The 23,664-nt window shown below is 46.2% G+C and overlaps 1 protein-coding gene and 1 long non-coding RNA gene across 2 annotated transcripts in view; one reads left to right on the top strand and one right to left on the bottom strand.

Moving 5' to 3' along the window:
* The window catches only part of Notch2 (notch 2), a 136,830-nt gene extending 117,609 nt beyond the window's left edge, over nt 1-19,221 (bottom strand). The window contains exon 1 of the mRNA NM_010928.2: nt 18,988-19,221. Coding sequence (NP_035058.2) covers nt 18,988-19,060 — 73 coding nt within the window. The 5' untranslated portion in view covers nt 19,061-19,221. The remainder of the gene's footprint in view (nt 1-18,987) is intronic.
* Gm40103 lies at nt 6,651-10,453 on the top strand. The gene is made up of 2 exons (XR_001783932.2): nt 6,651-7,304; nt 10,146-10,453. It is a non-coding gene; the product is annotated as a predicted gene, 40103 (long non-coding RNA).
* Nucleotides 19,222-23,664: the final 4,443 nt, after the last annotated feature.

Genomic DNA, 23,664 nt, shown 5'->3' with positions numbered 1-23,664 from the left:
TGTATGTATGTATGTATTCATTTTGTTTCTTGTTTTTCATATATAGTCATATAGATACATATATATATATTTCATATATATACATATATTTGAAAAACAAGAAACAAAATGAATTCTTTCAAAACCTCTCAAAAGAGAATGTTTAAAGAGAAGTTTGGGAAGAAGAGGGTGGGAAAGGCTATTCTCTTCAGAGCTGACTTAACCTTTGATAGAGCTACCCTGTCTTTTTTCATGGCCCTGAAGAAATAGCTGAGCCATTATCGCTGTTGATAATGACCAGCAGATGCGGATGAGATGATTGCACATCACCAGTTCTCAGACTCCAGGCTTGTGTAATTGGGTGTGTCAATCTATGTCACTCCACAGATGGTTATTAAGCGAGCTACAACTTCCCTAAATCTATCTTTCAGGAGGCCTGAGCAGTGCTCTAGATAGCTATTCTCTGCCAACTGAGAAGAGATACAGAGATAAATATCCTTTCTGAAAAAAAAAAGTTCCAAAGTCTATTGTTCCTCCATACACACACACACACACACACACTCACACACTCACACACCAACTTAACCTATTAGGGATGCCCAATTTCTAATTCAGATATCCAAATTTTCAGATTTAAAACTTCACCCCTGCTTGAGATATAACAAAGGTACTAATTTATGTTCCCCCTACATCTCTCACAGACACATACACACATTCATATTCTCTCTCTCTCCCTCTCCCTCTCTCTCTCCCTCTCTCATCCTGCTACATAGTCTAGGTGGCCTTGAACTAACAATCTTCCTGCCTCAGCCTCGCAAGTACTAGGGTTGTGTGCAACCACATCTAGAGTCCCCCAGCTTCCTATGAGAAGATTACATGAATGTTGAAACGCCGTCTTTGCTGGGGAGCAACCCTGCTGTCTCGGAGTTCTAGGGATTACAGCACCAGAGATTCAGCTGCCACCTTCCTAGAGAGCAGAGTGCAGCGCCATCCTGGTACAGCTAGGTGCAGCAGCCTTCACGGACGTGCTCCAATGACCACGGGCCAAGACAAGCACCCACCTGGACAGCTGCAGGAGTCAAAATGATGGTCCTTTGGTGTTTTCTGAGAGCTCACATATCAAACTTTTAATTAGCCCCTCACACCTGTGACCAATAGCACATTTTAAGAGGGTTTTCTTGAATAAATGGTCCATACAGCATGGATGTAGGCAAGGGCTTTCAGATCACCATTACCTCAGGCCTGAGCGGCACATCTGGAGTGCACAGCATGAGTGCGTGGGTTTCCTCTCTCCTGAACATCTCGCAGCTAACATCCAGCAGCAGCCTTTCCTCCCCTAAACTCTATCTCTTAGCACGCCCACAGAACCTGAACTCACACTTCCTTGTAAAATCACCATTAACAAAACATGTTCTATTTCCTCATTTTGATGAAAAGAAGAAACCTGAAGTGCACTTGTGTAAGTGACAGTGCACTGCGGACACACCCGTGTGCATGCGCAGCACGGGTTCTATTTACTGTTATAATGATTAAGGAAGGAAGCATTGCCAGCCAGAGCTTAAAATTACACTAAGGAGTGGCTCCTCACTGCTGTGTACTCTAGACAAACCTTAGGTAACTTTGGGAGGCAGGTGGAGTGTGTGTGTGTGTGTGTACCCATGATGCATGTGCAGCAGCATACATGCAGAGGTCAAAGGGCAACCTTCAGAAATTGATTTTTTTTTTTTTTAAACCTCTTGAGTTCCAGAGATCAAACAACCTCGGGCTGCCAGGCTTAGCAGCACCTTTATCTTCTGAGTCAGCTCAGTTTGTCAGCCTTTGTTTTGGGTTTGAGACAGGGTCTCGCTTTGTTTAGCCCAGGCTGACTTGGAAGTTACTATATAGTCCAGGCTGGCCTTGAACTAACGGAGATGGTTCTTCCTCAGCCTGCTGAGTGCTGGAGCTGCTGGTGAACACAAGCACGTCCAGGGTACGCTTGGGGAACTTTAAGGAGCAGTTGCTCTGGCAACATGGAAAGAAAGCAAGCTTAACATATGAAGACTGGGTAATAAACAAGCAGGGAAGAGTGTGATGCTGAGTGAGCAGGCACAGGCCCCCTGTGGCGGCTGAGCTGTGTCAGTGACACTTTCTGCCAGCTTCTCCTTGGATCCATCCTGCTTAGGTGGGACAGGGACAGGTGACTAGAGCCACACCTGGACAGCCCAGCTTTGGGGAAGGCACCCTTGAAGTCTAGCCAACAGAGATAGTCAGACAGGAGAAAAGTGCTCCAGGCCATGGGGAACAGAATCCAGATGAGGGGTGCTCTGAAGGAAGCATGTGGTATATAAAGGCGAGCTGGCAGACATGTAAGAATGTGGGTCCCAGGCCTGGCTCTGTCAGACACTAACTACATGATTTAGAAGAATTCCCTGAAGTTACTAAATATTCATTATTCTCATCTATGGTTGAGTTGATTTGAGGCTCAAATAAGATAGGGTTGAATATAAACTGAGAAACATTATTTAATATAAGTGTTTCATTAAAACAAAATTCCCAGTCTAAAGTTCTATGAAGCAAAAAAAGTCCTCCCCCAACTTAGGCCAGAAATGATAAATGGCAACAAGATTTATGTCAGGAAAGCCCCTTCCCCAGCCCACAGGGCACAAACATGTACATCATTAGGTGATGTAGCATCAACCACTTCTGAAAGCAGCTTCCCCACGGTTCCACTGCTGTCTCAGCCACACTCAGGAGTCAGAGGCAGGAGCAGGCACCCACCCCCTACCCGACCCCAATCCCCAACCCACCTCCAGCCTTCTCTGGCACAAGTTTCAGTGGAAGTCCCATCACATGTCTGTGTGAGGCCCAGTGCTGGAAACAGCCCCTGGCACCTGACACCATGGACTTGGGGGTTAACGACAGAAATAATCCAACCACGTAGCTTGGCACTGGCAGAGTTCTGCAGCTTTACTCTGAAATCCTGAACAGTATTTTTCTATGAATCGATGGCTTCTGAGGTGAGAGGAGCAAGAGGCTGCATGCTATGAACAAAACCACTGCAAACAAGAGTAGCAGACTCTTGGTAAAGCTTTCGGCCTGCATTCTGGGTAATCCAGAATCTTGCCTTGGTAGCAGAGCAGAGCGAAACGGGAGTCACTGAAACAAACAGGCCCAGGGAATGTAGAATTACCATAAGCCTAATGACACTTAAAGTTCTGGGACCCCCTACCTTTGTGCCCACAGCCACACAGGCATAATTAAATGTCTCTAGTCTTTAAGAGCACTCCATAAGTTAGTTATTACTATTACTCCCACTACACAAATGAGGGGCCTGGGACCTAAAGACTTCAATGGCTTCTCTGATATTCCCAGCTGATAAGAACCAAAGCCAAGTCTATCCATGTTCCAAACCCCAAGCGTCCAGAAAGCGTATCTAAGCATCCTGCTGGCTGCTGAGAAATGACCAGTGCTGACTGCCGCAGTCTTTACGCTGCTCCCCCCCCCACCCCCCGTCACTGTTCAACTGGTGGGGAGCACAGCAAGTCCTTGGCAGAAACCGGGTGTGCTGAGAAGACTCACATGCACAATTGTGTGCCCAGGACAAGCCTGCGCTGCAAAGCAGAAAGGGTGCTCTGGGGTTCCCTCTTCTCACAAACAGCAGTGCAAATGACTGCTAGTTCTCAGTGCCAGAGGAGACGACACTGAGGAATGCTCATGGAAAAGGCAAGGCCTCTTCGTTCTTGGCCCGGAGCGAGCGACAGGTGCAGAATGCCATACACAGTTCAAACTTCCTGGTCAGGACAGGTTAGAATGGGTAGTTTTAACTAACATTGAGGCAGGGCAGGTTGAAACTGGGTAGTTTTGGTTTCTGGTGAGGACAGGTTAGTACTGGGTAGTTTTAGTAGCAGGCTGTGTCCAGTGTTGAGAGACTGAAGCATTCCAATCTGTTTTACACATCTCTTTTTGAAGGACACAGTAAGAAGACAACTGCACAGTCCAGAGAAAGCTAATTGTAACCAAAAAGCCTGCCAGAAAACATTTCTGAACACAAATAGGACTCCGAGCTACCATTTCCAATCTTTCTAAACTTTTTCTTATTATAAAAAATAAAAATATAAAAGCTATACTATTCATTCCTGGTCCCAATCTACTGAAGAGTTTCTTTGAGAGGGTCAAGAGAAAACACAGACGAGACCAGTAAACAACTCTTTGGCATTACTATCAATATAAATACATCCTTCCTAGTTAAAAAAAAATCAGAAGGAACTAGAATTCTTCTAAGTAGAAGTGGAAATTTTAATAATTTCCATAACACTATGCAGGTATTTATTCGGAGTGAAGATACTGCTAAGAACCAAGTGTCAATTCAGTACATAAATGATTAAACTCAAAGCTAAGTCATCAATGGGACACAGGATTCCTCCAGACTGCCCTATGGTTGGGGGTCAGCTTTCGTGTCAAGCCAGTGCTCAGCCGCTGCTCTGATCCACTGGCTAGGACAGTCACATGCATGGCCACTCCCTGGCCTTTCTGTGACCAGGAATCATAATGCTTACTCTAAGGACTTAAGCCCTCAGAACATGCAAATGACTGGAAACCACATAAGCTCCATGAGAACGGAGGTGTCTGTCTGGTTTACTTTATGAGCAAGGGGACATGTCCTAGGTCACCTTTCACACAGGCACTGCAGTTTCTCCAGAGTGTCTTCATACATATCTAGGTTATATCCAGATAGTCCTCCCCTTAGTACAGTCTTCTCAGAAAGTAGCTTAAACTGCTTTTGTAGGAAGATCCAAATTATAGGGAACATAGTTTAAGTGTTTTAGGGATATCTTAAGTTAAAATGAATACACAACATTTTCTGTCAATTGTGTGCTTACCAATAATTATAAATATCTTTAGACTATAAAAGAAACCTTTCATATTCCCACAATGAAAAAACAAAGTCTTAAAAATAATTACAGAGGGAGCAGAAGGGAGTGGTAGGTAGAAGGTGGCTCACAAAATCTGCAAAGTAGAATCTGAAATCTTGTCTTAAAACAAAACAAAACAAAAGAACCCTAACAACCATTTGTCCAAGGCTGCCAAGACTTGAGATAAGCAAGCTGCCACGGGAAACAAATGTTAACGTCCATCTGACACAGCAGCTTCCCAGTCCTGGATGAGCCAACTCTGAATCATCAGTCACATCAGGCCCACTGGTTACCCTCACTATGACAAAGAAGTCCAAAGGGACAAGCCTGAGTCCCCAGGAAACAAGATCTTTACTTCAGAGACAGCTTCAAGATGGCTACACCTCTGCCCTCCCCACATCCTTCCTACTTCGTCACTGCTGTTGGCTCTGAAAGCAACCCTCAGACCTCAAAACCCAGATAGTCAACACACTGACACACTTCTGAGGAGCAAGCACAGAGAGAAACAACAACAACAACAAAACAAAAAACCACCTGACCAGAAATCAGGAGCATAAATCCTGGCCCTGGCCCTGGCCCTGGCCTGGCGCCTATCCCTTTGGCAGACACTCTGTTTCTACAGGCTTCAGTTTCTCCATCTTTAAAGTGGGTATGAAGTAGGAGGATAGCTCCCAGCCTGAGAACCTCCAATTGCCTCTGCAAGTGTAGTGAGAGGTGTCGCACATTGGTATTATTTTGCAATGTCTAACAGAGATAATGAATTGAGTATCCTAGCCTTATTAATATCCCTCACCATGGTACAGAATGGCAGACAAGAACATCTGTCATATCACAGAAAGTCTAGAGTAAGTATGAACCTTGGAGCTAGAGAGATGGCTCAGTGCATAAGACTGCTCTTCCTGAAGAAGCAAGTTCAGTTTCCAGCATGCACTTCAGGTGCATAGCCACCTGTAACTCCAAGGGGACCAGACATCTTCTTCTGACCTCTGAAAACATCCACACACAGAGACACATACAAATAAAACTTGAAAACTCAAGTTAAAAAAATAATGAGTTTTGAATCTAAAACTACTCTAAGATCAACACCTTCAGTGTGGCCTGACATAACATATAACCACACACCTGGTTAAAAAGTAAAAGCAAAATCTTACCACCTTCCCAGCAGAACCCAAAACTTGTCCAAGTTGGACTTCCACCCCATGAAGGGAACAGACTTCAACACTCCCCAAGTCAGAAGAAAGCAGGGTACAGCCCCTGACCAGGAAGCTGAAAAGTCCCTGGTTCTTCACGGAGGACTGCAGTCACTCACTCACACTAGATTCCGGAAGATGGATGAAGCATTCCATTCTGCGGGAATGAACAGGCTGTCCACACTGTGACCTAAAGGAACATCAGTGCCGAGTCCTTACCACACTCACTGCACTCCAGACACTGTCCTGTGAATCTCACACAGACCAGTTAACATTCACAACAAGCCCCCAGATCACACACTACTACTCTCCTCGTTACACAGACGGCAAAAGGAAGGCACAAAGAAATCTGTCCTAAGAAAAAAAGCTGGTAAGCTGGGAACCAAACTTGTTGGTGCCTCCACCTTCTCCCCACAAAGCTGACAACTTCCTCACAAAGGCTGGACACACACTGGAATGTCCCGAGGACAGCCAGAGACTGGTGCGCCTAAGAGCAGTCCTCCTGAGAGAGCTCAGAGCTGAGAGACCCATGTTGACCTAACGGGAACTCCTGCCAATCTCCCTGAATTCTTTTTGCCTGTCCTGGCAGTGGAGCAGCTAAGGGGAGGCCAGAGCCACAGCTGCACCTGTCAGCTGACACAGCCATCCCAGCCTTACTGAGGCTTACAAAGGCTTCCTAAGAGGCTGGCTCTTCAAAACAGAAGACTCTGGGATTTAATGTTTAGTTATTCCTATCATAAAGTGTGTGCGCAGTGTCTTTGAACCCAGAAGAACATTGGGATCAAGCCTATTTATGAACCTAAACTAAGCCAACGACTAACTGCAGCCTCAGTCTCCACATCCCGCCCTGTGTTCCAGGGAAGTCATGGAGTGGGCAGCAGCTGTGAGGCCCTGGTAGGGCTCTGGATGCAGCCTGATGCCCCTCTGACTTAACTTTCTAATCTCCGAACTCGAGCTACAGCGCCAGTGACTACTGTTTACCCCAAAGGACGGTCATGTGAGCGCAATGAGGAACCACACACGACACAGCCCTGGACGGATGATGCTTACAGAGTAAAAGCGCAGCAGACCTTTTTGGGAAGGAAATGAACATTTAAAAAAGAGAGAGAGAGAAAGAAAAGAAAACAATCAAAATGTGCGTTTAAGTGCCTGCCCTGCCCTCGACGACCAACGACCATCTAGGAAGAAGCAACAGGACGCAGTGCAAAGCCACCTGACCTCTTGGTGCTGGGCTCCAGCAAAGGTTTGAAGGGATTAAAGGAGCAACTCCTGTGAGATGCTCTTTGAACTACACAGGGCTGTACTGATGTTGGAGGTTGTCTTACTTTATAAAAACAATGTTTATGTTAATTATATTGGCTGGTTATTCCAGTACTGGAAAAACTGAGGCAGAGGAATGTTAAGCCACAGCACGAAGGCCGATGTCTCCAAACACAGGGTGGAGACAAGGGCTAGGCCAAAATAAATTCAGGCCAGGACAAAGCCGAAAACTAGCACATCTTAAGTGAGAAGAGTGGAAACTAGCCATAGATCCACAGTCTCACCTGCAGGCTGAGCCAGGCAGCAGGGAAGCAGGCCTAGTAATTCCCTGCTTCCTCCCGAAGGCAGAATTGTACGTCAGGGTGAGAAAGAACTCCACTATCAAATCTCTTTGCCCGTCCATAAATTAATTATGTGGAAGGGGCACAAAAACAAAGACCAGTTGTCACAAATTAGAGTCCTAGCTTGGCTGGTGTTCTCCTAACCACCTCATTAAAAGAAGAAAAAGAAAGAAAGAAAGAAAGAAAGAAAGAAAGAAAGAAAGAAAGAAAGAAAGAAAGAAAGAGAGGAAGGAGTTGCAGTCCTTCAGAGTTTCCTTCTTTGGTTGGTCAGAAATGTCCTCATTCCCCAGGTCTCCTCATGCTAAATATGGTAATTGCTGGCAAACAACCAGCCCAGTAAATTCCAATGATACTTAAGCATTCATACAGCCTGAAATTGCTCTGCAGCAAACGCTTGGGGCCGGCAAGGCTTCAGCACAGAGCCGTTCAGCCGGAGCACTCCATGTCAAAAGCAGTGGGGCGTCTTAGGAACACACAAGCTTGCAAAACTCAATCTATTCCTCTTTATTGCAACATTCCTCGGCAACAACACCGATCGCTTCCCCGCTGTGCTCCGCTGTGCACTCGCCCTGCACCGGCAAGTGGGAGGCTGGAGTGAGAAAGGGAAGAAACAGGTGGTGTCCACAGGGTGCCAAAACAACAGGTTGCTTCAGGCCACTCCATCCCACAACGAATCAATTTGGTGAGGGTAGAGAGAAGGGAGTCTCAGTCACCCAGTTGTCTGCCTGAACTGACTGCCCTGACCACTGTCCAGGCTCACCAGTTAGGTCCCAGTGAGTGGAGAGGACAGGATGCTGGTTTTGTCTTTCAGAGTGTTATGTGCTCCACACATTTCTGCACCCTCCGAAAAACAGGACAGTAGTGGAACCACATACCATTTGCCCCCAAGGTCTCTTCTTAAACCCAGTATATAGTAAACGTACGGTTCCTTGATGCATATAACTTACAAGCAGCTGTTGTGTGGTAAAGTCAGATCCAAATTTGAGAGCACCAAGCCAGGCAATGGCAATCCATACTTATAATCCCCTCTAGGGACATGAAGGCAGGAAGATCAAGAGTTCAACACTAGCCTCCACTTTGTACTGAGTTCGAGGCCAGCCTGGGCTACATGAGACTCTCAAAAAATCAGAACTAAACAACTACATCCAAAAATGGAATTTAAAGTAGCTATAGAAAATACTACTTAATATATGTATTTTTTAAATGGCCAAGGACAAGGTATGAGGGCATCCACCCTGAATCCCAGCAGAGCCCAGGCAGATCTCTGAGTTCTAGGCCAGCCAGGGCTGCAGACCCTGTCTCGAAAACTCAGAATTCAAAAGATGAAAAACTATTACCTTATCAAAGGACATTTCTTATACTAAACTTGGTATTGTGTATGGTATTCTAGTTTGCTTATTTGGGGTCTTTATGTTCGACTGAGCGAGGCAGAGACAGACAGAGTGAGAGGGTTTCGTGTGGCTGACTGCTTTTGGTGCTGGACATTGAACCCAGGGCGTCATGCATGTCATACATGTACTCCATCCCAGCCCCAGCCTGTATGTACTGTAAACTGACAGGCATACTGTGATATGTTTTAAGCAGGTGAAGTACCAATGCCTTTAATAGCTAAAGTTCAGATATATTAAAAAATTCACGGGTAAAAGACTCAGTTGAGTAAAAGAGATAGAAAGGAAGAAGAGGCGTTAGACGAATGAATCCACAGAGATCTTTTTTTCTATACTGCTCTAATAAAAGGCAACAAGAGATGAGGTAGGATTCACCATTTGCCAGGTAATAACAAGAGTTATTTAAATGAATCCCAGGGCTGTCGGTGGCTGGCAGCGCTGGCAGCCTCATATTCTGCTAATGAAAAGTATGACTGGGTCAAACTCTATAAAAAGTAATGCAACCATTTGGCTGAAAAGCTTCTGGATTTTGGTAGAAAGTAAGGGATTTGTTTTTTTAAAGATGTGTTTTTATTTTATGAGTATGGGTGCTGTGTCTCCGTGCATGTCTGCACAGCATGTGTGTGTGGGGCCCACAGTGGTCAGAAGGTATGAAGCCCTTAGAACTAGAGCTACAGATGGTTGCGAGCAGCCAGAGATGGGTGCTGGGAATCTGGAAAAGCAGCCAGTGCTCTTAACCGAGCCAGTCCCAGCAACAATATACATTACAGAATTCTTTATATTTATGACACCTGGAAACTAAGGATGGATTTCCACAAAAATGAAGGCTAGTAGTCCCTTAAGATAGTGTAGTATGTTGCCTTTGAAGTCATATTCTTAAAGGCTACTAACATATATGGAGGAAATGTTCATATTATTTTTAGTGGAAAACTATATGTCTGTTAAAATCCCAATTAAAGTTTTATAATAGACACTGAGCATGGAAAAATACTGTAAAGTATCAATCAAAATGTTAACCACAAGTTTGGCTTATAAACGATGTGATTATTGGAGATGTTAATTGTCTCTGATTTTTTTTTTTTTTTTTTTTTTTAGATGCCACTCTCTTAGGTTTAGAAATCGCTGGAATACCAAAGAGCAACGCTTCCTCTGGTGGGCAGCTGATTCTTATCTGTACATGGGACAGGGCGGGGGGGCAGGGGGGGGGGAGTTGGATCCAACCAAATTTGCAGTCAAAAGAAAGAGGTCAAAACATATGAGTCCATTCCTTAGTATTATTTAATTACTAGAATCAAATGTATGAAAACATTTTAAACAGAAAACTGCCTGTGTGACTTTCAAATGTATAGGAGCTTTTAAAATCTAAGGGTGAAAAAAGATATAACAAAATACATACATGAATACCAAAACACTAACAGAGGTGTGGTGATATTATTCTGATTGCTCACACATACCTAAAGAATTCCAAATGTGACTGCTTTTAAAAGCACATATACACACAAAATCTTGTAAAGGTGCCAGGGAAAATCAACACAGTATAAATACAAGTTAATTATGTGTAAACATAAGGAATAATTCTGTTGCTATGTAAACCTACCTAAGCGAAACTGTTACAATGTTTGTTTTTAGTTACAACCATTTTCCTTAATGGCTAGGCAATGTGGAGCAAGGACTGTAAGTGGTTGCTTGCCTTATTTGGGAGGACAGGGGGTCTTCCAAGATAGCCTAGCTGCTTGTCCTTACAGCAATCCTCCTGTCTCAGTTTCCAGCATTCTTGAATTAGGTAAGCACACCCCACCCAGCCGTTGCTGACGTAATGACAAACCTTGCACTAGGCACACCATTTGAGCTTTTGCCTTTAAATCCTCATAAAGATTTGGAAGTGTCTTAAATGTTGCAAAAAAAAAATTTACTATCTAAAGGTAAATGTGTGCCACTTAAAAGAAGAGTCAGCAAATGAACAGCCATGTACACTTCAAAGAAAAACATACAAAATGAATAAGCAAGATAGCTTGTCCTGGAACCTCAATGAGACTGAATAGCTTCCAAAGGCAAGGCTCCGAGAGCCCAGAAACACACAAGGCTCCCAGCACCTTTCCACCTTCTCTCTGCAGGAGTTAACTCAGGCACCACCTAAGTAGACAGCATTCGGTTATTCTTACTGGGACACCTCGTGAGCCCAACAGACAAGATTTCTCTCTCCTGCTAGGTAACGCTTGTGACCTACACCCGATGCAGAATCTTCTCAAAGGGAGGGAGGGGAGGGAGGGCAGGGAGGAGAACACAAAATGAAAAGGAAGCAAACCACACCATTTAAAAGTACACCTGCCTCTGAAAAAGGACATATACTTTAGAATACAACCACAGCTGTGTCTTCAACACCTTACCTGGCAAGCAAGGCTGCATTTAAAGGGGGTGCTATTTGTTAAATGAAGACGTATTATTAAGGAGACAATATCTGACTCCAATCAAAATATTCTCATCGTGTTTTTCTGGCCTCACAAAACACACATACTTTCTTCATATGAATAAACATGTCTGTGAGTGGGAGAGTCACTCTTACCCCAGAAACAGGTTCTGCAACACCACACACCCAACCAGTCTTTGTGTGGCAATGAGTCCACTCTGGCATGATGTTGGTCTGATATATTCAAAGAACCCAGAATTACTATTCAGTTGCCAGCAATCTGTAGAAGGAACTGACTTGGAGACTAGAGATCTCCGCTGGCAGGCCTCCAGGGAACTGGGCTTCAGTCCACTGGAAGATGGGACCCAGGTCCTCCACACCTGGCAGAAAAGTCATCTGGTCAACCAAGGTGACAGCCAACAGTTCCAGACAGCAGAGGGAGGACAGTGGAGTGACCGCCCCCGCAACCACCAGGACCTTGCTCCATCTCTCCTGGTACCACATAAGTACTGAGGAGCTGGCAGAACAGGGTTTTGCCAAGACAAGTAAAGCAGGGTGAGGGCTATGTCAGCGTTGATTAATCAATGCCACCAGCAGCAGCGACTCTGGGTGTGTCCACACCACACACACCCCATGCCTGTGATGAGGAGGTCTTTCAGCCACTGCCGCTGAGAACTGGGATCTTCCCAGGAAGACAGTTTCCACCCTGATATGTCCTGTAGCAAGCCTGCCATGCAGGGCTGAGGACACAGTGCTCTCTCACCACAGAGCCACTAATAGCCACCACAACCTCTGCCAATGTTATACTCACACCCGCCACCAGACGGGGGTCTTTGTCTTCTTCTCACCAAGGCAAGTTGATTATTCTTTTCCTATGTTACAACAGAGAAAAGAAAATAGCGGACTGTGCAAAATAGCAGACAAGCCCCCCTGGGTGGGGGGAGCTGGGGCTGCTCTTCTCTCCTGGGTACTCCCCAGGAACCCCACTGCTCTTAGTTACCCAGACTGCAGGAAACTGCTTTCAGAGAGTTCAATAAATGGCTAGGTGGCTTTCAAACTACACACCGTGTACCTCTCTGCCTCATCTCAGTGATGCTATCAGTCCTGGGGGCAGGAGCCTAACTTCCACTCTGGGTACAATTCCCACATACCTGGAGACTATATTTCCCTGCACTGCCTGCCCCAAGATGCCAAGGGAAACAATTAAGCCTGACGACACACCCAAGGCCTTAACATAGCATCACTCTAAGAGCCCACAGTCTTCAGAGGATTCTACGCAAATGTGCCTGGACCCCTTGAACTGCAGGCCAATTTGATGGCTGAGCTGGCACTTTGGTCTTCAAGCCAGGCATTGAGGGCCTGGGTCCCTCTTCTAATGCCCTGGAGCCCAGTCCCTGAGAGTCCTGCAGGCAATTGAGCAGTGACCCTGAATTCTTGAACACACTGACCAAAAGTAACAATAAAAAATGAATGCGATCATTGCTTTGCTCACTCCAGCTCCCAAGAGCCCTCTTTCTCTGTTTCACGCTTTTGAAGGCCACAGTGTTAAAGGCAAACAGGTAAGAATCCCTTCAAAAAGGGGCGGCAAACCTCCTGCTGCTGCCAGGGAACACTGTGCAGTCTGACCCGCCGAAGCCCAAAGGACAGCCAACAACTTCTGAAGCCACTTCTTTCTTTCCATCAGAGGCGGTAACATGAAGTGCCATGGTAACAGGGCGACCCTGGGCCCTTCTTGCTAAACGTGCCATGTAGGGGGCCTTTGGCACGCTCATCATTCTCCCTTCCCCTCATGCACCACGTGAGAATATCCCAACCCAAGTCAGTACTGCCACCCAATGATGGCTTGTTCCTCTAATCGAAATAAGAAGGAAGCTAAGGCCTACAGATCACTCTAAGTTCAAGGCCAGCCTCGAACACAGTAAGTTCCAGCCAATTCTGGCTACAAAGTAGTAAGACCCTCTCTCAAAAAATCAGGACAGGCTGAAATAAGTTGTCTTCCTCTCTCTCCGTGCTCCTGTACTCAAGGGAAAAGCTGCCAGCAGAGAGGCAGTCACAGGTTAACAAAACAGATATCCTCCGAGGAAGCGTCAATCACCCGGGCTAAAGACAGCACTTCGTGTGAAATCCGTGCATTCCGGGATCTATCCGAGTGACACTGATGGAGGGAGGGAGACTGCCTTTAAAGACACACGCTATACCTCTGTCAGTCCTAAAATATAGACTTCACAGACCGGCTCTTTAAAAGCACAAGGCAACATTACTAGCCTTGCAGTGCCAGCAGAGCAAGTGATGGCCTCCTTTTCAAGCTATCACTGTATTGCATACAGCTATGTTTATGTATATGCTTGTGTGAGTGTAAGTCATGTGTGTGTCAGTGCCCATGGAAGCCAGAAATGGGCATCAGACACCCCCCCCAAACTGGAGTTACAGGCAGTTATGAGGCACCTGATACAGGTGCTGGGAATCAAACTTGTGACCTTGGAAGATCAGCAAGCACTCACAATCCCTGATCCATCTCTCCAGCACCATCTGCCTTGCTTTTTGGGAAAGGATACAGTTTATTGTTTCATCTGGAGTGACTGGCTGGTACAGCCCCAGGATCATCCTGTCTCTGCCCCCAGCTATGGAATTACAAATAAACACCACCACAGCTGCTTATTATGTGGGTGCTGGAGATCCAAACCCAGGTGTTCTTGCTTGTAACAGGTACTCTACACACTGAGCCATCCCCACCCCTAACTAGAACGTACAAATTCCCAGACACAACTTGAGATCCACTGAGTCACACTACCCAGGACAATCATGTGTTCTTTTCGTAAGAGGAGCCAGGGAAGCTGCTGGACAAACTCTTTCCTTCTTCATGGACCTATCTGGACAGGGAGGTATGAAGACGTAGGGCTAAGGTGGTTCACCTGAACAGCCTTCCCAGACAGAAGAACATAACGTTCTTCACAAGTTCCACTCCTTTTATGGACAAGTGGGTGTCACTTCAGTGAAGGGTACATAGCCTGCTCTTTTTTACTTCTGTCACCCACACAAAGCTCAGGACTCTGAGGACAAAATCCAGAGATGATACCAATGAATAGAAACAAGAGGAGAGAAACTTGGTGCATATAAGAACTAGAGGTCAAAGACTGCCTCTTGATAGGAAACACAGGTACACTGCCCCTTGCCAGGTAGAGATCAGATCTAGCATGGGCAGAGAGAAGCACCAGAGGGCTTTAAAGTCCCCATCAGCACATACAACAAAGAGGTAACCCTGACCCACCTCTTAGGTAAAAACAGGGGATGGGTTAGCACAAAGCCAGGTGAGACATGATGGTGCACACTGAACACGAGCACTCGAGAGGCTGACACAGGAGGACCAAGGTTCCAAAGCCCTGTCTCAAAAGGCGCCAGGCAGTATAAGTCTGTAGGCACACTGAGCAAGCCACAGGTGCTCAACCAAGGCGTTCCGCTCAGGTGCCTCTGCACACTGGACACATGCCGTGAACATCCGTAGGACAGAAAAGGGCTGTGTGTGTGAGGCAGAGCACCTCTCTCAAGGAGCAGGATCTGTGTGTCAGAGGCCAATCACATGTGGTTGTCTGGCACAGGATTGCAGTATCAAGTTTAAGATGAAAAGGCTCAAAAATAGCAAAACAAAGCTGACCCCAAAGAAAAATATACTATTCCAGAAATGATCCCAAGCTGTGCCCCAAATGAAAGCCTTCTATAGAAAAGGTGAACAAAAGTGCAGTGAGTGTTAACCTGTGACCACCACATGGAGCAGGAGAGGTCAGGGAAGAGAAGACACCAGAGCCTCATTGCAAACACCACTTAATAGGCATCCAGCAGGACCACTGTGGCCTACAATGAAAAAGGACTGAAAGGTACTGGCTCAAATGAACACGTCTTCACAGGATGCCAATGAGATGCCAAGGAACCATGCCAAGTACAGGGTAGAAATGTGGGTACCAGAACACAGACAAGCAGAGGCACAATTCTTTCCCTGTAGCATACACTAACAGTAAGCACTCAAGGATGTGTTTCTGTGTACACAAATCCATCTGTACACAAGACAGAAGCAGTATGGACGATACACAAGGCCCTGGACCTGAGGCCTTAAACAAAGAAATTCTAGTCCCAACTCTGCAACCAGCCCTGTGATTGGTGACAAAGTCCATGAGAATGTGAACTACCAAACCATGGGCTCCCCTGCAAGGTCACCAAATCAATTAATAACAGAGCTGGAGGAGATTTCTGGTTTTCTGGCTCCCGGCTTAGTGGCTTGTCCCAATTACTACATATACAGTGGACCGGTGCAGAGGGAAAGTGCCAGACGGGGGACATTCTTGTTTTCAAGGTGTGTTTGGAAAGCAAGAGAAGACAGGAGCAGGAGGATCCAGAAAGTTCAGGAGTGGAGGGGACAGATCAGTGAGACATCCGGACAGACATCAAGAAAGAAAACAGATACAGTCTGTAAATACAGCACAAGAATGCATTCCTATCCAGATCATGCCTTAGAGGGCACACACACACACACACACACACACAATCACACACACACACACACCTGGAAAAGTTTATAAAGAATCCAAAATTTATATGTATATATAACATTTGAAGAAGAATCCGTGGCAGAGGGGGTAGAGGTATCACTCACACATGAAGCCTTTTTAGAAGCAGTTGTGCACAAGAAGGATCCAATCACAGTCTACAGCTTTCATGTTAGCAATTTCTGAATTCTTTAAGAGTCAAAAGGGTTAACTGCTGGAATGGCTGGTTAAAGCTGGGTTCACTGTGGAAACTATTAAAATCTAAAAGGCAAGATCTCATACACCTCTTGAAGGCAGAATTAATCTGTGATTGTCCCACTCGGTCAATTTGTCAAAATCTTTTGTAAGCCTTATTTAAAAAAAATAATAATACAGATTCTCAGGCCTCCTGTGTCAGGACACCAGGGTGCTGAGTGGAGGTCTGCTGCAGCCAGGACATGGAAGGGGCAGGGAGGAGGGTCACCAGGAATGGAAGAGTGGGAACTACATCAATGCAAATTCTGTGGGCAAAATAAAATTTCTGTGGGTGTGATATTTTTAAAATGTATTATAAGGTTTCTCTCAAGCATCCAAGCATATCCCACTGCGCTTAAACATTCTTTAAAGGTCCTGAAATCAGTGACAGGCCAGGTGAGCCAAGGCTGCCCTTCTGGGCAACACAAATCCACAGAGGAGGCAGAAAAGAGATGCCAAACACCATAAAACAAGAGATTCTGCAACCAACCACTCCCCCCTCCCTCCAAGAAAGAAAAACGGGAAATAGTTATAGGGTGAATTTTATCTCCACCCTAAAGGAAAAAAAAAAAAAACTTGTTCTTTTTATAGTAGGGATTCAACTGAGAAAGTGTCTAGGTGACAGCAAAACCAGGGAGTCACTCCCACCGCAGAGCCAAAAGCAAGCCAGAAGTAAGGGGAGTAAGGGGTGGTCCAGAGAATTGTTCAGAAGCTCACACAGATGGGTTGACAGCTCCTTGCCTTAGGAACCAGTGATGTTCAAATTAACAACTGGCCACGAGCCAAACACGGGAACACTCAAAACTTAGGGAGGGAGAGTTATAATTGGTACCTTGGCAAATACACCATAATAGATTAGGAAGCTTCCCTGCTAGACCCTGGGAAGATTTAAGATTTGCAACAACAACTAGCTCTTTAATCTCTTTCATGAGAATAGTTTAGCATCTAAAGAACACCTGTCCAAAACCCAAAATGCCTACATTTGAGCTGGACTGACACTCAGTGTGACGCCCCAACCGATATCGGTGACAGCGAGGGCCTGCATTAGCAGAAGTGGGGGCATCAGTTCAGCGCACTGGGGTTCAACATGGGAGAAAGCCCGTGTGCCAGCCTCATCCCATCTCTGTTGCCAGCGTTAGCACTTGTGAGTCACTTTACGTACTAGTCCCCGAAGTACTCAAGAGAAAAATAGTTAGGCTTTGAATCCTATTCCATATGGGAAAAGACACAGGTCATGAAGACTAAAGTTACTTTACTATGTAAAACAAGTCGTGGGGGACCAAGCACTTTCATCCTCAGAAAAAAAACCACACTAATCATACAGCTCTTTACACTAAGTCTACACTGAGGGCTAACAGCTTCACTCAAAGAAAAGGGGCAAGGCAAGAATGCCATCGTTGAGTTTTGAGGAAAACTTTCGGGAACCATTCAATCCTGAATTCAATCCTGGTCCACTTCTGAAAACCTACAGACCCAGCAATGTATGACATTCTAATTTTCCAGAAAGTATCTGGTTGATGCTGGACAGCCCAGCACTGTTTGCAGGTGATAAATAATCGAGTCTTCCTCAAAGCATCTGCGATTGGCATGTCAGCTGCCTGTTACAATGAACAAAGACCATACTTTTCTGAAACTCATCCCTTCTCTGAGGAAATGTACTAGAGTTTTTCTGGTAAAAGTTAATTGTTCTTGAGTAAAGGGGGACCCTACCAGTTCAACAAACCAGTACAAGACATAGCCCCACTGGAAGCACAGACTTCAAACCAGTACAAGACATAGCCCCACTGGAAGCACAGACTTCAAACCAGTACAAGACATAGCCCCACTGGAAGCACAGACTTCGAACCAGTACAAGACATAGCCCCACTGGAAGCACAGACTTCAAACCAGTACAAGACATAGCCCCATTGGAAGCACAGACCAAACCGCTGCTCCTGCCCTGAAACAACTTTTCTGAACATCTTTTAAGTGCTACGGGTTTAATATACATTCTTTTAATTAATCCTATTAGCTGGGTAATTTCATCCCCATTTTATTGGTGAGTTAATACAGAAGATTTGAATCCAGGATTACAGAGCTGGACTCCAAAGCCGAAGTTCTTTCCATACAACATTCCAAAGAAATGTAAAATCTAAAGATGTGGGTGGAGTGGGTAAAATATGATCCGATTTCCTTTCCTGGCTCCCACCAAGTTAGCGAGGGGGCACGGAATATCCCACCATAACAAGCCTTTCTAAGCAAGCACTTCGGATCAAGCAACGTCTCCACTTTTCCTCGCCTGCCCCTGCCCCACCCCCAACGGTGCCAAAAGAGCAGCAAGCTGCTGCCAGGTTGGAGGAGTTGGGGATCGTCACACCACATTCCTGGGGCTGGACGCACACTGGAACCGCAGCAGAGCTCCGCGCCTCGGAAAGAATAACAGCAGTTGAGATTTTCAATCATGTGGCTCAGCACGCTGCCACACCAGTTCCCCCACTGCTGCCTCCACCTATCCAAGACCTAAGCCCCACGCCCAACTCCTCCTCCGGACAAACCGACCGATCCGGGTGTCAAAAGCTGGGAACGCCGCAAGCCCCCGCCGCCCTCCCGACCACACTCGCACCTCGGCCCGCGAGCTGCTCGCCCGAGACCCCGCTAACGCGGAACCCGGGACGCTACGCGTTGCCAAGACTCGAGGCCCGGACGAGGCAGTTTGGAAGACGCAGTCCCCGTAGCGCAGAGACAGAGAGGGATGGTCTCCCGGGCGCCCGGTACTCACCGTGCGCGGGGCCCGCGCCGCACAGCCAGAGCCACAGCAGCGCCCGCAGCGCGGCGGGACGCAGAGCGGGCATCTTCGGGGCCGCAGCCAGAGCAGATCCGCATGGGGAGCGGGTCCCGACCAGGAGCCCGGCTCTCGCGTGCTCTACCCTGCCCCCGCGGCTCGCTGAGTCCTGGAGCTCCCGCTGCGCCGCCCCTGCACTCCGCGCAGCCAGGCCGCCGCCCGAAGTTTGGCTGAAAGTTTCTGGCTGCGCCGCGCGGCTGGGCGGCCCGCGTGTCCTTCCGCCTCGGCCTCCTCCCACCGCGAGGCTCCGCCCCCGTCGCCGCCGCGCGCCCAGGGGTTTCCCGCAGAAAGAAGCGCCGGTCCTCTGCGCGCGGAGGGATCTGAGTGAGCAGCACCCCGTACTCCGCCCGCTCGACCGCCGAGCCCGCCCATGAGCTCGGAAAGGGGGGCGGCTGAAGCGCCCAACATCAAACACTAGGGTTTACCCGGGTCCTGAACTTGTAGAGAGAGGCAGACCTCATGCCCCACACACCCACCCACACACTTCTTGGCTGGTTAGAGGAATGAGGGAGAGCAAAAACGAGACTGTCAACGGAAGGCAGAGGGCAAAGGCGCCAAAGTACTCTTAAGAGGACATTCCTTAAGATGCTCTGGGCATTTCGTTCATTCATCCGTCCATCCACCCACCCATCCTTGGTTCTTTTAGTGAACTTCGTGTAGCAAGGTGCTTGGGACACTGGAATCGTCCGCTCTAGGGTCTAGAAGAATTTAGGGGAGGCTTTCAAGAGACAGCAGGAGCTTGAAACTCTAGTCAAAGGTGTAGAAAATAGAAAGAAGAACCAGGAATACTCTTTATAACCTATTAATAGCTGCGAGTGAAGAGTAACCTAAATGCCCCACCCTTAGGGACTAGATGAATAATGCATAATTATAAGTGCAATACAATTGAAAATACCATCTTCATATACGTCAGCCGTAAAACCAAAATGATGATGAAAACACGAATCGCAGAGCGAGACTCTAAGAATGCCATTTACATATAAATGTTTCCAAACAACACTGAACATTGTATGGACGTTTGTGTGCATAGTTTTTAAAAGATAAAGCTATTACACTAACAATTTCCAAAGTGGGAGAGTGGAGGGTGTGATCTGTCTTAGGAATAAATGCATTTGTAGAACGAAATTGGCAACTACGAGGAATTGCATAAGTAACACAGGACTGTTTGTATTTCTGTCTTGACTACACGGGGAAGTCTTTATGGCCCAGGATCATGGCCTTCATCACTAGTGCCTATCAATTAGTAGATGGTGACCTAGAATGCAGAATACCGTTCAGCAAGTGCAAATGGGTGTGAACATTAAAACTGCAGTTTAATAAGCACTATAGAGTCTGAGGAAATGGATCAGCGGGAAAGAGTGCTTGCTGTGCAAGCACGGGGACCTGAGTTCAAATCTCCAACACTCACAGTGAAAGCCAGGTTTGACTATGCACATGCCTCAAACAGCTGTAGGGAGTAGAGTTAAATGAATCTCTGGGGCTAATTAGCAGGTAGCCCAGTTCCAGGTTCAGTAAGAGATCCCCCCCCCCCCAACCAGGGAATAAGTTAGAGAGTAATAGAACAGGATATCTGATGTCCTCTGACCTCCACACACATGAATATATACATACACATATACAGCATATATCATACATATATACCATATATCACACACATACAGCATATGTCACACACATATACCTTATACCAAACACAAATAATAATATACCACATACACATATACATTACCTTGGGAAAGAGAAGCTAGTACTTACTGCAAACGGTCACATTGGGACCCTAGAAGCTCTTTTCAAAAAGTAGCATAATTGAGGACTAGAGAGATAGCTCAGTGGTTGCTGTTCTTGTAGAGAACCTGGGTTCAATCCCCAGCACCCACATCCCACATGGTGCTTCACGTCTATCCGCAACTCCAGTTCCAAGGGATCCACTTCCCTCTCCTGGGCTCCACAGGCACCAGGCATGCACATGATGGACAGAGATACACGCAGGCAAAGCTCCCATACACATAAAATAAAACCAAATTTAAATTTAAAAATAGTATAGTTAGTGAAAATCACTAGGCAATTTCTGCTTGTGCCATGTGTTTAAAGAAGAGTAATAACATTAACTTTCATTTGTTCACCCATGGTGTTACCAGTCTAATCTCTACTCACGTAAGAGGGTAAATCGTGAGTTGCCGATACAAACTTTAAATTGACCTACAAAGATCAGATTTCTCACAACCAACATGCATACAAAAGAGAGTAAAGGTGCTCACCCCTGAGGCACAGCTCCAGAAGTGGCTGTAGCTGTGTTCCTCAGGGTGACAGCTTTAAAGACAATAACCTTCAGGGCTGGGGAAACAGTCCAGTGGGTTTAACCCGAGCTTGCTCTCCCCTACCATAACAGGCAGAGGGGTGGGGAAAATGGTTTAGCAGTTAAAAGCTAAGTCTGCTCTTCCAGAGAACCAGAGTTTGGTTCCCAGCACCCATGTCAAGTGGCCCGTGACCTCGTATAACTCCAGTTCCAGGAGATCTAATAGTTCTGGCTTCACAGGCACCCACATATATGTGCACAATGCCCACCATACACAGAGACAGACAGACAGACACACACATACAAAATCTTGACCAAGAAAAAAAAAAAAAGCCAAAGCCAAGTATTAAGGAGGCAGAGACTAGCTGGCCCTTGGAGCTTGTTGGCAACCAATCTAACATAATTGATGAACTCTAGACCAATGAGAGACCTTGTCTCAAAAGAGATGGCAGTCCAGATAATAATACCCAACTTTAACTTCTGGCTTCTATACACATGCACATATATGTATGCATACCCGCAGATACATCTGTGTGTGTGTGTGTGTGTGTGTATGTACACGTGTGCATGTTCCTGTGTACATTAAAGAATAGAAAGTATTACATGATGTGAAACTTCTGTTGAATTGTTGGAGTGTTAAACTCACTGTGTGTGTGTTCTAGTAAGCACTAGATAAATAATGCAGAAATATTATAAATAAAAGAAAGAATAAGAAGGTGCTCATAAAAAGCGTTATAATCCAGTCAAGAGTGTTACAGGTTCAGCCTGGAATTCGTCAGGGAATGTAAAGTGAATTACATATTCTAGCTAGCCAGTATAAAAGATACAAAATCCTGGTATTTTATTTTCAAGCTGTAAACCTAAATTGGACAAGTTTGGAACTATTATAATTTATGTTCCAGCCACATGTCCCTTGTCACTTGCTATTTTGTTCTTGCCTGGGTTATTCTCAGGGTCCATTTCTCCTTGTTGTGCTCAAGATTCATCCAGCCTCGAGGTGACCTTCTCCTCCCTCCCTCTTTTCCTTTCTCCTTCCCCTGGTCTCTCCTGAAACCTCTCACTAGATCATCAAGTCCTGCCTTTCCCTCTCTGTCTGCCCATCACAGGTTGTAGCCTTTTATTAACCAATTAACTTGAAATTGGGGAGCAAGCAAAGGCTGATGTATGTGAGAATTCTCTTGTTGGGGGGCAACCAGCTCTTAGGGTACAGAATATAGCATTTGTATACACAGCACCAGACCAACTATCATCAAGGGAAAGCTTCAGGAAGAGGCCGATAAGTAAACTAAAAGTCAGAGAATTAAATGATCAATCAGATGAAGAAATAGCCAATCAGGTGAGCAGGGACTTATTGCGTTTAGAGGCTTACTTCTGCCACAGGGACAGGGCAGGGTCTGTGAAAGCAGATAATCAAGAAGATCAAAGTTTGTCCATGAACTGGGGAGACAGCAACTTAAACAGGAGCTGTGGGAGTGCTGGACATGTGGGCGTGGCTTTTGGGATTAGCAACTGCTCAAAGGAGAGAGCAAGAGTAACATCAAGGAATCAGCAATGGCCTCAATACCTTGGGGCAGGAAGACACCATTCCTAGATAAAGGCTAGCAAAAGGAAGAGAAAGGTGGTTCGATAGAGGAGATAAAGTAGGCAAGAAATCAGCATAGCTCTAAGGGGAAACTGTGTTCGGGACTTACAGCAGTTATGGCCTTTTGAAAGAGCCGGATGTAGCCTGGCTGATTCACAAGTGTGGCCTTGCACTCTTGCAACTGGTCTCTTCCCTGGGTGAAGCCTGAATATCACTGTCTGCATCTGTTTTCCTGCTGCCAGAGTGGCTTGTGGTAGCATCTCAAACCCTGAACCAGAGCCTGAAGAGGTGGAAGTCTCCAACCTGCCTACAAAGCTAAGCCCCAGATAGACTGAGCACTGTAACTAGACTGGGGATGGCTCTTCTCCTAAGAACATAGTTCCTCATTAGAGCAAGTCCTTCTTCTAAGCCAGATTGGCAGGGACACCTGGAGGTCGGGGCTGGGGGGAGTCCTACAACCAGTCAGAGCAGCTGCAGATCCTTGGTGAGCCATAGCTTCACTGGTGCAAAGAAAAATGGGATCCCGCAGACCTTCATCTGAAAACACACTCTGCCTCCAGAACCCCGTCTCGATTCACACTCCACTAGTACAGAAATACAAACAAGGGCTACCAAAGGCTTTGATTGTACTCAAACCTTAAAATATGCAGTTAGGCCCTATTTAATTAAAACCCACAGATAAGATTTCCTTCAAAAGTAAGAACAGAAGCGAGTGCTTGCCTGCCATCCAGTCTGT

The sequence above is a fragment of the Mus musculus genome, chromosome 3, assembly GCF_000001635.26.
Source record: "Mus musculus strain C57BL/6J chromosome 3, GRCm38.p6 C57BL/6J".
In the NCBI taxonomy this organism is placed as follows: domain Eukaryota; kingdom Metazoa; phylum Chordata; class Mammalia; order Rodentia; family Muridae; genus Mus; species Mus musculus.
Note: the sequence above shows the minus strand (reverse complement) of the source record. Positions and strands in the feature narration are given on the sequence as shown.